We start from the raw sequence: 12239 nt of genomic DNA on the forward strand, positions 1-12239 counted from the left end.
TACTTGACCTTTTGTGATTAATGTAACCTTTATAGGTACTTAACACCTTTTTGTATTAGATCTAAAAATAGACCTGGCTTAAGGTTCTAGCTTCACTATAAGGTATGAGTTAAGTACCTTCATTGTTCAATCAGGAGTTTACAACTTTATCTTCCCCTAAAGTATGTCTAATTAGGGTGGAGTAATTTTAAAAGTTCCCAAGACATTCCTAATTCTTGTTAGACCAAGTATCTCTATTGTTACAATAAGGAAATAGATAAAATCAAATCTTCTAAAGTGCAGTCTGAGTAGTTTTTAAGATTCACACCTCCATAATGGTTGGATCAATTCACAACTCCACCAGCAATGCATGAATGTCCCAACTTTGCCACATCCCCTCCAGCATTCATTACTTTCCTTTGCTGTCATATTAGCCAATCTGCTAGGTGTGAGGAGATACCTCAGAGTTGTTTTGATTTGCATCTCTCTGATTAGAAGAGATTTAGAACATTTTTTTCATGTGCTTATTAATAGTTTTGATTTCTTTGACTGAACACTGCCTATTCATATCCCTTGCCCATTTATCAATTGGAGAATGGCTTGATTTTATGTACAATTGGTTTAGCTCTTTATAAATTTGAGTAATTAGACCTTTGTCAGAGGTTTTTGTTATGAAGATTGTTTCCCAATTTGTTGCTTCCCTTCTAATTTTGGATACATTAGTTTTGTTTGTACAAAAACTTTTTAATTTGATGTAATCAAAATTATTTATTTTACATTTTGTGATTTTTTTTTCCCTAGCTCTTGCTTGGTTTTAAAGTCTTTCCTTTCCCAGACATCTGACAAGTATACTCTTCTATGTTCCCCTAATTTGCTTATAGTTTCCTTTTTTATATTCAGGTCATTCACCCATTCTGAGTTTATTTTGGTGTAGGGTGTGAGGTATTGATCCAAACCTAATCTCTCCCACACTGTCTTCCAATTTTCCCAGCAGTTTTTATCAAATAGTGGGTTTTGGTCCCCAAAACTGGGATCTTTGGGCTTATCATAGACTGTTTTGCTGAGATCATTTACCCCAAGTCTATTCCACTGATCCTCCTTTCTGTCTCTTAGCCATTTTCTCTGGTTTTTTAATTAATTTCATTAGACTTCAATAACCAGTCAAATTTGCTTTGTAACTATTAACATTAGAGCAGATATCTATAACAACTAGTCAGTGCCCCTTCTCCCTGCTCCTCCTTGTTTTACTTTTTTAAACCCCTACCTCCTGTCTTAGAGTCAACTCTGTGTATTGTTTCCAAGGCAGAAGAGCAGTAAGGGCTAGGCATTGGGGGTTAAGTGACTTGCCCAGGGTCACCCAGCTAGGAAGTGTCTGAGGTCAGATTGGAACTCAGGACCTCCCATCTCTAGGCCTGGCTCTCAATCCACTGAGCCACTTAGTTGCCTCTCTTTTCTTTGTTTGCTTATCCTCATACTGTCATTCTTTCGTATGGTCTCAGGGATAGATCCTGATTTTATTAGCATAAGGAAGTCCCACAAGGAAATGGCCTTCTCCAAGTCAGATCATTATTACTTTATTAGCACTAAAAAAATCTCCAAGAATGTCTTGAGCATTCAGAGGTCCAGTGACTGGTGTAGATGGACCTTGAACCCAGGGCTTCCCGACTTCAAGACCTCTTCTCCATCCATTGCCTCTCCTGGCCATATGAACATGGCCATTCTGTAAGTTCTCCTTTTATTCCTTTCCAGTATGTGATAAAGCTCTTTCCAGTTTCCTTTATATTCCTCATAATTGCCCATCTTAATTACATTTTCATCTTCTCTTTCTAGCATTACAGGATCATAGACTTAGAACTTGATAGGACCATGTACCACAGTTTATTTATCTCTTCTCATGCAGGTTGACTTCACTGGTTTCCAGAGTTTTGCAATTTGAAATATTTTGATGCTTTGGACCTATGGTTTCCTCAGTGCACAGTACCTCCTGTGGTACAGTTTGCAGTCCATCTGTTCACTCCCACCTGAGCAACTTCCTCTAGAACTTCTGACATTACATAAGCCAGCCATCTTTTATCCTTCATTCTCTGTGTATGTCCAGTCCCACAGCCTTTGCTCATCCTACAGGTCCAGTAGCATGCTCTCCAGCTTCCTCCAGCCCCTTCACCTGAAGCTAAGCCTTATGGACAAGGGTAACCTAATAGTTAACATACCCCCTGCCAACCCCATGCCCATTTCCTCCCTAACCCAGGGATTCAGACATTCAGAGCACTTCCCACTGTGCCCTCTAGAATACCTAATCCATAGTAATAAGCTAGCTTTCATCATAAACCTTTTTCTTTCTTGCTGCCTCCATTTTCTGGCCCTCTCTGGTTTCCTCCTGATGATCTAGCTTCCATGGCCTTCCTTTCCAGGTCCCTCATTTCCCCAACTCTTTGGTATGGAGGGGGAATTGGGGTACTCTCTGTTCCCCACTGTCACTTCCCTCTGTGAACGCTCCTCCCCTGAGGGTTATTCAGGCCACATCTACCATCCCTTCAGCATTCTGGAATCTGTTCACCAGCATCCAAGGGCTCTCCCCTTTTATCTTGAGGGAGTTTAGGGGCCTGGCTCATAGCATTTCTCCCTTCCCTACCTCCTGCCCTCATTCCAGAGGACTTCAGCAGACACACTGATGTTCCCTCAAACATCCTACCTCCCAGTTCCTCAGCCTACTTCCCATGACCCTCCATACCTAGAAATGGGCATTCCTCCTGATCTGGTCACCACAGTCACCTCCTCCATATTCACAACTTCTAAAACTTCCCTATCTGATCCCAGTCTGTCAGCATTCCAATTTGGACTGTCGTTTGTCTCCTTTTGTCTCCCTGGCTCTGAGCATAGTGCCTGGTATATATGTGGTACTGTGGCTTGACTTGAATGAGGGCAGCTTGGTCAGATTGCTACGGTCTATCTGAAAAAGGTGGGAGGATTTGGCTGGGCTGTAGCAGCCTCCCTAAGATTCAGTTGTGTGTTGTGGCACTTAAAGAAGCTTCACTTGCTATGGGCTACCCAGAGGGACCAGGCTTCCTGAGACTAGGAGGTCCTCATCCCTATTATGCTCTGCTCTCATCAGCCCTTCTCTGGTGTATTGGCATCAGTCTTGGCGACCATCATTTAGAAGCACATTGACAGGCCAGGCCTTATGAGGATCCATTGAAGTAATGGAGACTGTTCACACTGAGTGAGCACATAACATATATGTTAGCTGACCATGGTTGGAGTTGTCCAGTGTCCCCAGGCTGCTGTGGGAGGCCTCATGAGGGAAGAGCCTGAATGGCCAGTCTGGTATGGTGGGGATTCCTTCAGATGGTCCCTGGGTCCCTTTTTTGGGTGCCTATTGCTTTCCTTCCCTTTGCTTTTGACAGCTGAGTTGTAGTAAGTTGGCCTTTCAGAGTTGTTGGGTGGCATGTTGGAAGGGATGCAGGATTTGGAGTCAGGCAACCTCTAGTTGGGATAAAGACATGCTCTCTTTTTTCCCATTTTATGACTCTGTCCTGCCAGAATTTACTGAGCTTCCAGCTCAAAAGGGGACATTAGGTGGGTATCCGAGAACCAGGCCTGAAGAGGAAAGGTCCCAAGTTCAAATGTGACCTCAACTATTCACTAGCTATATGACCCTGGACAAGTCATTTAACCCTGATTGTCTAGCCCTTACTACTTTTCTGTCTTGGAATTGGTTCCAAGAGAGAAGCTAAGAGTTTTTTTAAAAGTAGTGCATCATTATGTTGAATAAACAAGTTCTGTCATTTAAGGTAGAATAAAGCAGTCAGGCGGGGTGCATAGAAGAGGCACACAGTTCTGGTTCTCCATGGCCCTGGATAAGTCACTTCATCACTGAGTCAGGAACTTCACCTCTAAGATGGGAATCCTAATGCCCAATATTGTTGCCTCCTTACTAACAGTAACATCACGACTAATGAGGGTCAGGTGTTGTTGGGCCGGCTCTCATTAAGTACCAAGTTAGAGGGCATAGCCCAGCTGTCAGTTGGGCGCTGGCTTGTTTTCCAGGGTTTCTGTTATCCCAATGTGCCCACCGCCTTTTCCACTCTCACTTTTTTAGGGTTTGGGTTTTTTTGATGGAGGAATGGGAGGCCAGGTGAGCCAGGGGTTGGGAGCTTGGGAGTGCACATCTCTATGGGGAAGCAGGTGTTCGCTTCTGTGCTCGGGTTTAGGTCTTGGAACATATCCCTGGAGACACGGGGGCCCTGCTGGATTCTCTGAGACAGATTTTGCCTTTCTCCACAGTAGTTAGTCTAAAGCAGTTCTCCTTGACCATTGCCCACGATTTGTCTTTTAACAGGATTCACTGGCGAAATTTGCTGGCAGGAAACTGAAGGACTGTGGCGAGGACCTTCTGGTGGATATATCGGAAGTTTTGTTTAATGAATTGGCTTTCTTCAAGCTGATGCAGGACCTGGACAGTAACAGTGTCTCTGTAAAACAAAGATGCAAAAGGAAAATGGAGGCGGCTGCAGTGATACAGTCTTATGCAAAAGAGGTGAGGAATGGTGATTTTGCTTTTATAAAAAGCTATAGGGATTGGAAAACATTTCACCTGCTCTTTTGGATGGAATAACACTCAGGACTTACTGCCTCCTCTGTGTTGAGGATACTGGTAGTCATGAGGCAGGCCCTGTCCTACTGGAGAGGGGAGTAGTGGGCAGAGAAAGTCATCTGATGGAGGGTGGTAAGTGGAGTCTGAGGGCAGACACTCACCACATGCTGCCCAGAACCAGGACGACATTGATTTCCCTGCTGTTCCCAGAGCAGGAACTGGGGAGTAAGGGAGGCAAGATGTCAGTTCGGGGTGAGTGAGTGGGTGGTGGCAGTGTGACAGAAGTGTTTCTGCTGCTTACTCCCTCTCAGATCAGGATATCTTTGCTCCAACGCCAATGTCCATAGGGGAGGTACAGAGTCCTCCAGACTGCCCTTGAGGGAGGCCCATTGTGGGAGGGATTGGCAGGTTGGATGGCACATGCCTGAGGCTCCTTAAGAGTTGGACCATAAACTGTGGCTGATGTACAGGTAGCCCTGATAGCTTTTGTGAGGATCCAAAGAGATCACATATGGGAAGCACTTTGCAAACCTTTCATTGCTCCCAGAATCCTTGGCCAGAGCTAGTAGGACAGCTGATGGATGAGCCTTGTACCCTTGGCAGAAGGTAGAGGGGAAGAATGAGCTCTCTGGCCTGAACTTTTGTGCAAAGGCTCCTGGAGGACTTTCTGAAGGAGATGCCATTTGGGCCAGGTCTCTAGGATGGGGAGGATATCTCCTTCATACATATCTATTCATTTAGCAGTGACCAGAGTCTTGACCATTCTGAGTATTGTCAGGAGCTGCTTGGGGAGCACTTGGAACAGTGTGGGAAGGGAACAGCCCTGAGAACCAGGCACGGAGCCATTCAGGTTCTTGAGAGTGGAATGCTTCTGAAACCAGACAAGGCAGGCTTGGCATGGAGCAATTCCAAAGCCAGTACATTGAGACAGTAAGGTACACATTTCTAAAAACCACTGGAGAGAAGGTAACAGTGACTCATTTTCTTTAGTCATTTGGCATTTAGTAAGCACCTACTGTATGCCAGGTACTGGGAAGGCAAAAAGAGGCAAAGTCCCTTCCCATTCCAGTGCTCTTTGTAAGCTGTGCCCTGCAAGGAGCTGGGGCTAAGAGAGGCTTCCTGGCTTGGGCCCCTGGATCTCAGGGACCTTGTGCTGCCTCTCAGGATCCATTTACTCTTGAGTACTTCTGTCTGGAAATGGTGGAATAAAGAGGCAGATCCTTGGTTGTAGAGTCAGGAAGACATGGGTTCAAGGGTCCCTCTGAGGTGTAGAGGGCTCTGAGGCTACTCATTTCTCTGTGTCCCAGACAGCTTCCATGTGGCTGCTAGTGGTCCCCCACATCAGCAGAGCAATGAATGCTCACTTTAACTATGAAATGATCACTGAGAGTACTTGAAGGCTCTTCCCACAGAGTCCTGACATGGACAGAGGGAGGGTAGGGCCATCCTTACTCCGTTTTACAGATAAAGTCATGACCTGCCTAGAGTATCACAGTCACTAAGTGTCAGAGGCAAAATTGAACTCAGATCTTCCTGACCCCAGCCCCTTTCTATGCTGTGCCAGCACAAGTCTGGTCAAAAATTACAGGAACTCTGCTTAACTGTGAAATAAATTGAAAAATAGTTGACGCTACCATTCTGCTGAAATAAGGTTTCCAAAATGTTTTCCTCCGGCATTATGAATTAATAAGTACCAAGATTATTATCCCCACTTAAAAGATGAGGAAGCTCTAGCTAACACATAAGGGATTCAGCATCTGAACTCGAATCTTTTGACTCCCAGGATGTATCCTTACCCTTGCCTGTGTTAACTCTGGAAACATTTTACCTGGCTAAACAGTTGCTTCTCAATTGTTCCCTTCCTGGGTTGTACAAAAGGAATTGAAAACATGAATTGGTTTTCTTATAGGCAAAAAGAATTCTTGAGGGAGATCTTGGCTCACCTGCTGGAGAAATTGATGATGAAGATAAAGTATGTTGTTCAAACTTTAATTTACTTTAGCGAGTTCAGTAAATTTTAAAATAAGTCACTTATTGCCCACCATTATATAGATAGTGTTTGAGCTTAATTGTTTTTCAGCTCTTTGAGAATGGAATCCCCTCTCAGCTGCTGAGCCAGCCCTGATGCCTCCCTTCCTGAGTTTCCTATCAGACATTATCTTTAGTGCTGCATAAGAATAATTCTGTTGGAACCTCTCTGGTTCTCCTGAGCATTCTTTTTTTCCCCGTTTTCTCTCTTCTGGAGAGTGAACCAGTCAGAGGAGCTCAGGTGCTTATCATTTCCTTGTACTTGTGGCTAGGACAAGGACGAGACTGAGACAGTGAAGCAAGTGCCACCACCACCGCCACCACCCGAGGTGTATAATGGTAATGAGGCACCTAAGAACACGAGGTCCGACGTGTCCGATCAGGAGGAAGATGAAGAGAGCGAAGGCTGTCCTGTGTCCTTTAGTAAGTAGAGAGCTAGAGAGCCAGCTCCTGATGATGGAGCCAAGAGGAAGGCAGAGGTACCCTGAGCAGGGTGGGAAGTAATGTGGGAAATTATGGAGTGGCACAACAGGATCCTCTTGCCGTTCTCACCTGCATGAATAGGTAGGACTAGAGAGCTCATTCATGTGCCAGTGGTTGTGATATTGTCCACCATCTTTGAAAGATGGTGGAGGATGCAGGACATACCCTAGGATCACAGCCTACCAAGTTATAGACCATAATATAGACCAGGGAGTTTGCCGTGGCTTCTTGCTTGAATTCTAGAACATAGAATATTAAAAGAACAGCTAGTGAACATCTGGAAAAGGGGGGTGTCCCAAAGAGCCTGGGGGGGTGGAGAGGACTTCTTCAGGGAAAGAGAAGGAACAGTAGAGTTTGTGGTGGAGCACGCTAACTTTGGAGGAAAAGGAAATCTCAACTTTTCTGACTGTGTGACCATGCCATAAGCTCCTTCCCCATATATCCATGGGCCTTGATTTCCTTTTCTAAAAAATAAGAGCATTGATTCTGGGTCTAGGCCTCAGAAACCTTTTCCTTCTACAGAGTTGGAGGGAGAGCTTTCCCAAAAGAGGAAGAATGGGCTGCTGCTAGACCTGGGGTGGTTGGATGGAGAAGATGCTCACTGAGGGGCTCAAGGACCTCTGTCCACAGTCTCTTTCACTTCTTCAGAGTCAGCCAGTGACTGACCATGGCCCGAGAGATGGTGAACTATTGGGGGCTTTAAACTGACTATATGAGGATTTGTGTTTGAAAATCAGTTGCACTCTTATCCGGGAGGACCCTGTGTGCTAAAGCTTTGTGTTATTCCATTCAGATTTGTCCAAAGCAGAAACCCAGGCTTTAACAAATTACGGGAGTGGAGAAGACGAGAATGAGGATGAAGAGATGGAAGAGTTTGAAGAAGGGCCTGTGGATGTCCAGACTTCCCTTCAGGCTAACAATGAAGTGCCAGAGGAGAACGAGCAAGACCAGGTAGCCGAGGGTAGCAGATGTGTGTGTGTGGCAGCAACCTAACAGCCCCCTGGTGTCATGACCAGAAGACGTCATGCTTAGGCACATGTGCCCTGTGCAGCACTTCCCTCCTGGCTGCCCCACTGCTTTCTATGGCACCCTCTCCCCTGGCTCCATCATGTTTGAACTGTATTCTGTACTCCTTTACGTACATGAGGTTACCCTTCCCCACACTGGAGCCTATCACAGCACTGGGGAGAAAGATGACAAAACTAGCAGACCCTTCCATCTTTCCATGGGAGCTGTGGCACCCGGCCTTTGCTAACGTCTCTCATTTCCTAGGAGAGCTACAGAGAAGCCTGTTCTCCAGGACCAGAGGTTAGAGAACAGAGCTGTCTCCATGGAGGGGCTAAGGGGACTGCAGGCTTGTCCTGAGGGTACAGAGGCAGCTGGCCTCTGAAGCGAAAGCAAGGGGCATCTTCCCTAGAGGGATGGGCCAGTTGGCAGCTAGGGATTTCCAGTGTAACGTCAAAAAGCTTTGAGCCCCACAAGCCTGGATTTACCTTGTGTTCTTGCATCTTGGGCTGTGGGAAGGGTCTGAGCAGCTAGAACCCCAGTATATGAGCAGTTTTAGCTAGCCAGAGCATGCAGGCGTAGACAAACAAGGCTGCCCCTGGTCCTCCTCTTTTGTCCAAATGATCTATTGCTTAATGAGGTCCCTGGGCACAGGTCCTTCTGTCGATCAGCCGATTGGCCAATTCCTCCCCACTGCCCCTGGGCCTACACTTGCCCTCCTCCTCTCCCAGCCACCTCAGTGAACACTGAAGCACAACCAAGAAGATGTTAGTCATGTGAAAGAGTCAAGAGCAGCCACAAGTCAACCTTAAACCCTTCTCTCTCCACACCTCCCATGTCCCCTGTTCCCCCAAGCTGGCATCACCCCCTCTGTCAGTACAGTCACTGTCTGTCTGTTCTAGGTTCTACAGAATGAATTTGAGAAACCCCTGGAAAATGAAAGTATCCCAGCGGAGCAGGAACCTACTAATGGCCAGAGTAGCAATAAAGGTAAGAGATCTTGGGGATGCATCTCCATAGTTTCGTGAGCTTCCTCTCTCTCCAGCCCAAGGGCGTGAGCAGGTAAAGGGTCCCAACCTGTATGTGTTTGGAGTGAATCATTGACTAGTGTTGATTTTGAAACCTTCACTCCAGAGCGACTTGGGAATGAGTGATGGATTCTTAGTCTGTGCTGGCAGCTGTTGAGAAAGGCCATGCTTAATATGAATTCTAATCAATTATTAATTATGTTTCTAAATGGATAAACTAGCCGAAGCTGTTTTAGGGCATGGAAGCAGTCACTGATATGGTTCTGCTTTGTCACAAATTTCTGCCCAGTTCTTCTAAGCTATTTCTGTAGCTTGTTCTAGGTTAGGATTGCTCAGAATCCATGTACACGTTTCCCTGGCTGCTGCCTTCTTATAAATAGGAGTGGGTATTTGTATGTTATAACATATAGAGTAAGAATATACATCAATGTAATATTTAAATTAATATCCAATAACTCCAAGTATTATATTTATTAATAACCCCTTGAAGTAGAAGAAAATAAAAAGAACAAAAGTAAAACCTGAGTCTCCTGCCCCTCCCCTCCCCTCCTCTCCTCTCCCAGCCACATTTCCAGGAGGAGAGAGAGAGAGTATGTATAATCTAATTATACATACATATATTAAGAGAGATGTGTTTGGCCCTATGGGTGCACATGCCTGTAATCTGTACTACATCAGGGTGAGGCTAGTGTTCCAAGCTGTAGCTGGCCTACTCATCCCATGGATTTAGCCCTTGTATGGTGATGCCCCACCCCCACCTGGCTGCCCAGGTCAGAACAAGGGAGCCAGTGAATGCTTCCCTGCCACAGAGATCTGTTAGGAGGCAGCACCCTGGCTTTGGCTTCTGCTGCTTAGCCCTCAGGGAGATCATCTTGCCTCTGAAGTCTCATCTAGGGATTCTTCCACCCATGGAAAATCTGACAGCAAGGTTTGCGACTGGCTTTCTCTTACAAATCCCACAGATGAATGTTAGTCTCTCCAGATTGTCTTACTAGAAAAGCCTAGTCCAGTGTTTGAGGTGGTGACATTATATTGATCTCTTTGATGATAGGTGACCATGATGATTCTCCCACGATGCCTTGCTACCTTAATGTGTTGGACAATGAGCCACAGCTAAGTGGCCCGTCCCCTCTAGACTCCACAAGGACCCCGGTGGGGCCCCCAGAAGAGCTGAAACCTTCTTTACCCATCACTGAGGTGGAAGCCTCCATGCCTAGAAACACCCAAGTAAAATCTGCCTCAGAAACTCCGGAGAGCTCAGTGGCTGGAAGTCCTGACACTGAGTCACCAGTGTTGGTGAACGACTATGTAGGTATCACCCTTAATAGAGGTCACCCAACCATATTGAGCCTGTCTCTCTCTCTTTCAAATCAATTGGGCCTTGCCACATGGAATCCAGACCATGAAGGGTCATGGAAGGGTTGTCAGAATTAGCAACGGCATTGAGGAATGCAGTTAGGACACAGAAGAAGTCACTGAGATGGTTCTGCTTTGCCATAGATTCCTCCTGAGTTATTTCTGTAGCTTGTTCTAGGTTGGTATTGCTCAGAATCAATGTGCATTTATTTCTCTTGCTGCTGCATTCAGGGCCCTGTGGTAGGCCCTGGAGCAAATAGAGTGGCTACCCTTGAGGAAGTCAGATAGGGGAACCAAACAGATCAATTAAAAATAAAACCCTCCAAGTCATCAATATAAGCAGTGCATGACATGTGGAGACCACCAGGACTTGGAAGGTGAGAGAGATTGGGAAGACTTGAGCTAGGTAGAGAGTGGATGGCCAGAGAGCTTCCAAGGGGAGAAAGCACTGGTGTAGACTGCCCCTCTGCCCCATCCAGGAGGTGCACATCTGAGGTTAAGGAATGTACTTCTTCTCCTAAGCAGGAAGCAGGATCTGGTCATTTAAGTCAAAAGTCTGATGAAGAGGACTTTGTGACTGTGGAAGATTTGCCCCTTAAGCTGACCATTTATTCTGAGGTATTTGGCTTTCCACTTTCTTGGGAAGTGTTCAGCAGCATGTGTCCCTAGACTTTAAGTTCAGGGGAAACTTTGGGGAGAATGCCCAGTGATGCCGTGGTGGTGCCATCATTGTTGCCCTCACCTTCTTTGTCTACCTCCAAAGGCAGATCTAATGAAGAAAATAGGAGCCGAGGAACAGAGTAACCATTTATCTGAGGAAATATTAACGGTGACTCATACTGAAGAATTGGCTGGGGACCCTCAGACCCTCAAAGAACCTGGTGAGGGAGTTCGTTTTTCCCACATCTTTCCTTGTTCCCCTACCTCAGGGGGTGCTTTGGTGTCTCGATTAGAAAAGAAGGGTAGCAGTCCCAAAGCCCCCCTCCATGCAGGACATCTCTGAGCCCCTGGCCTAGTGGTTTTCTGACCAGCCCTGGGCCCTGTGGTTCTCACAGTGGGCACCGGTTTGAAAGCTTGTCTGTACTTTAGTTCTGTTTCCTAAGGTCAGCCTGACTGCAGGTGTTCAGGTAACTCTTGTCTCCTCTTTGCTTCCCAGGGCATCTGTGGGTGCTTTTACCCCCCAGTGCTCCAGCTGCCCTTGGCCTCCCTTCTGACTTGTTCTCTTCCTGTTTTACAGAAACTGTCACAGCCCAAAGCGTGGGAGAGCTCTCCAGCTGCCTGCCTTCCCCTGCCCCTCCACCAATGCATATATCCCATGGGCATTAAATAAACTTGTTTCCATCTGTACAAAAATGTAAATTAGTTTTTGACCCACTGCCTTTTAGAATAGGGAACGCTCACTTCTTCTGCTCAGGCAGGTCACACACACGTCGTTGGAGATGGGATCCTCCCTAGATTCGAGTCTTGCTGCACTGTTCTCTTTTTTATTTTTTCATTGTGATTTGTTTAGTAACTTTAAACTTAAAATGTAGTTTTAAATAAAGTTTGGACTTGTCTGTAAAGGATCTTTTCTGAACATTCTGTTGCATGGTTTGGCCCTATCACAAATGGCTTCTCCTGCCAGCAGAGGGACCTTGGCACAAACTTGCACACACACACACACACATACACATGGAAAAGCTCTGTCCCTCTGGCCTGGGGCTGAATTGGGAAGGGTAAACCTAGGGCTTTCTTCTTTTTTTTTTTAAATTCATGCCTCTGAAAAT

General features: G+C 46.0%; 1 protein-coding gene across 50 annotated transcripts in view; it reads left to right on the top strand.

Annotated features, from left to right (window-relative positions):
* PCM1 (pericentriolar material 1) overlaps window positions 1-12035 on the top strand; it is a 101353-nt gene extending 89318 nt beyond the window's left edge. For 16 of the 50 annotated variants that reach the window (XM_056803417.1, XM_056803446.1, XM_056803447.1 and 13 more), the window contains 9 exons: window positions 4319-4516; window positions 6483-6545; window positions 6874-7024; window positions 7878-8035; window positions 8992-9079; window positions 10169-10425; window positions 10996-11091; window positions 11237-11354; window positions 11711-12035. In XM_056803417.1, the coding sequence (XP_056659395.1) occupies window positions 4319-4516; window positions 6483-6545; window positions 6874-7024; window positions 7878-8035; window positions 8992-9079; window positions 10169-10425; window positions 10996-11091; window positions 11237-11354; window positions 11711-11799 (1218 nt within the window). In that variant the 3' untranslated portion in view covers window positions 11800-12035. The remainder of the gene's footprint in view (window positions 1-4318; window positions 4517-6482; window positions 6546-6873; window positions 7025-7877; window positions 8036-8991; window positions 9080-10168; window positions 10426-10995; window positions 11092-11236; window positions 11355-11710) is intronic. The other 34 variants (XM_056803462.1, XM_056803448.1, XM_056803458.1 and 31 more) reach the window with 3 other exon arrangements.
* The last annotated feature ends 204 nt before the right edge of the window (window positions 12036-12239 follow it).

The sequence above is a fragment of the Monodelphis domestica genome, chromosome 6 (assembly GCF_027887165.1).
Source record: "Monodelphis domestica isolate mMonDom1 chromosome 6, mMonDom1.pri, whole genome shotgun sequence".
NCBI lineage: Eukaryota > Metazoa > Chordata > Mammalia > Didelphimorphia > Didelphidae > Monodelphis > Monodelphis domestica.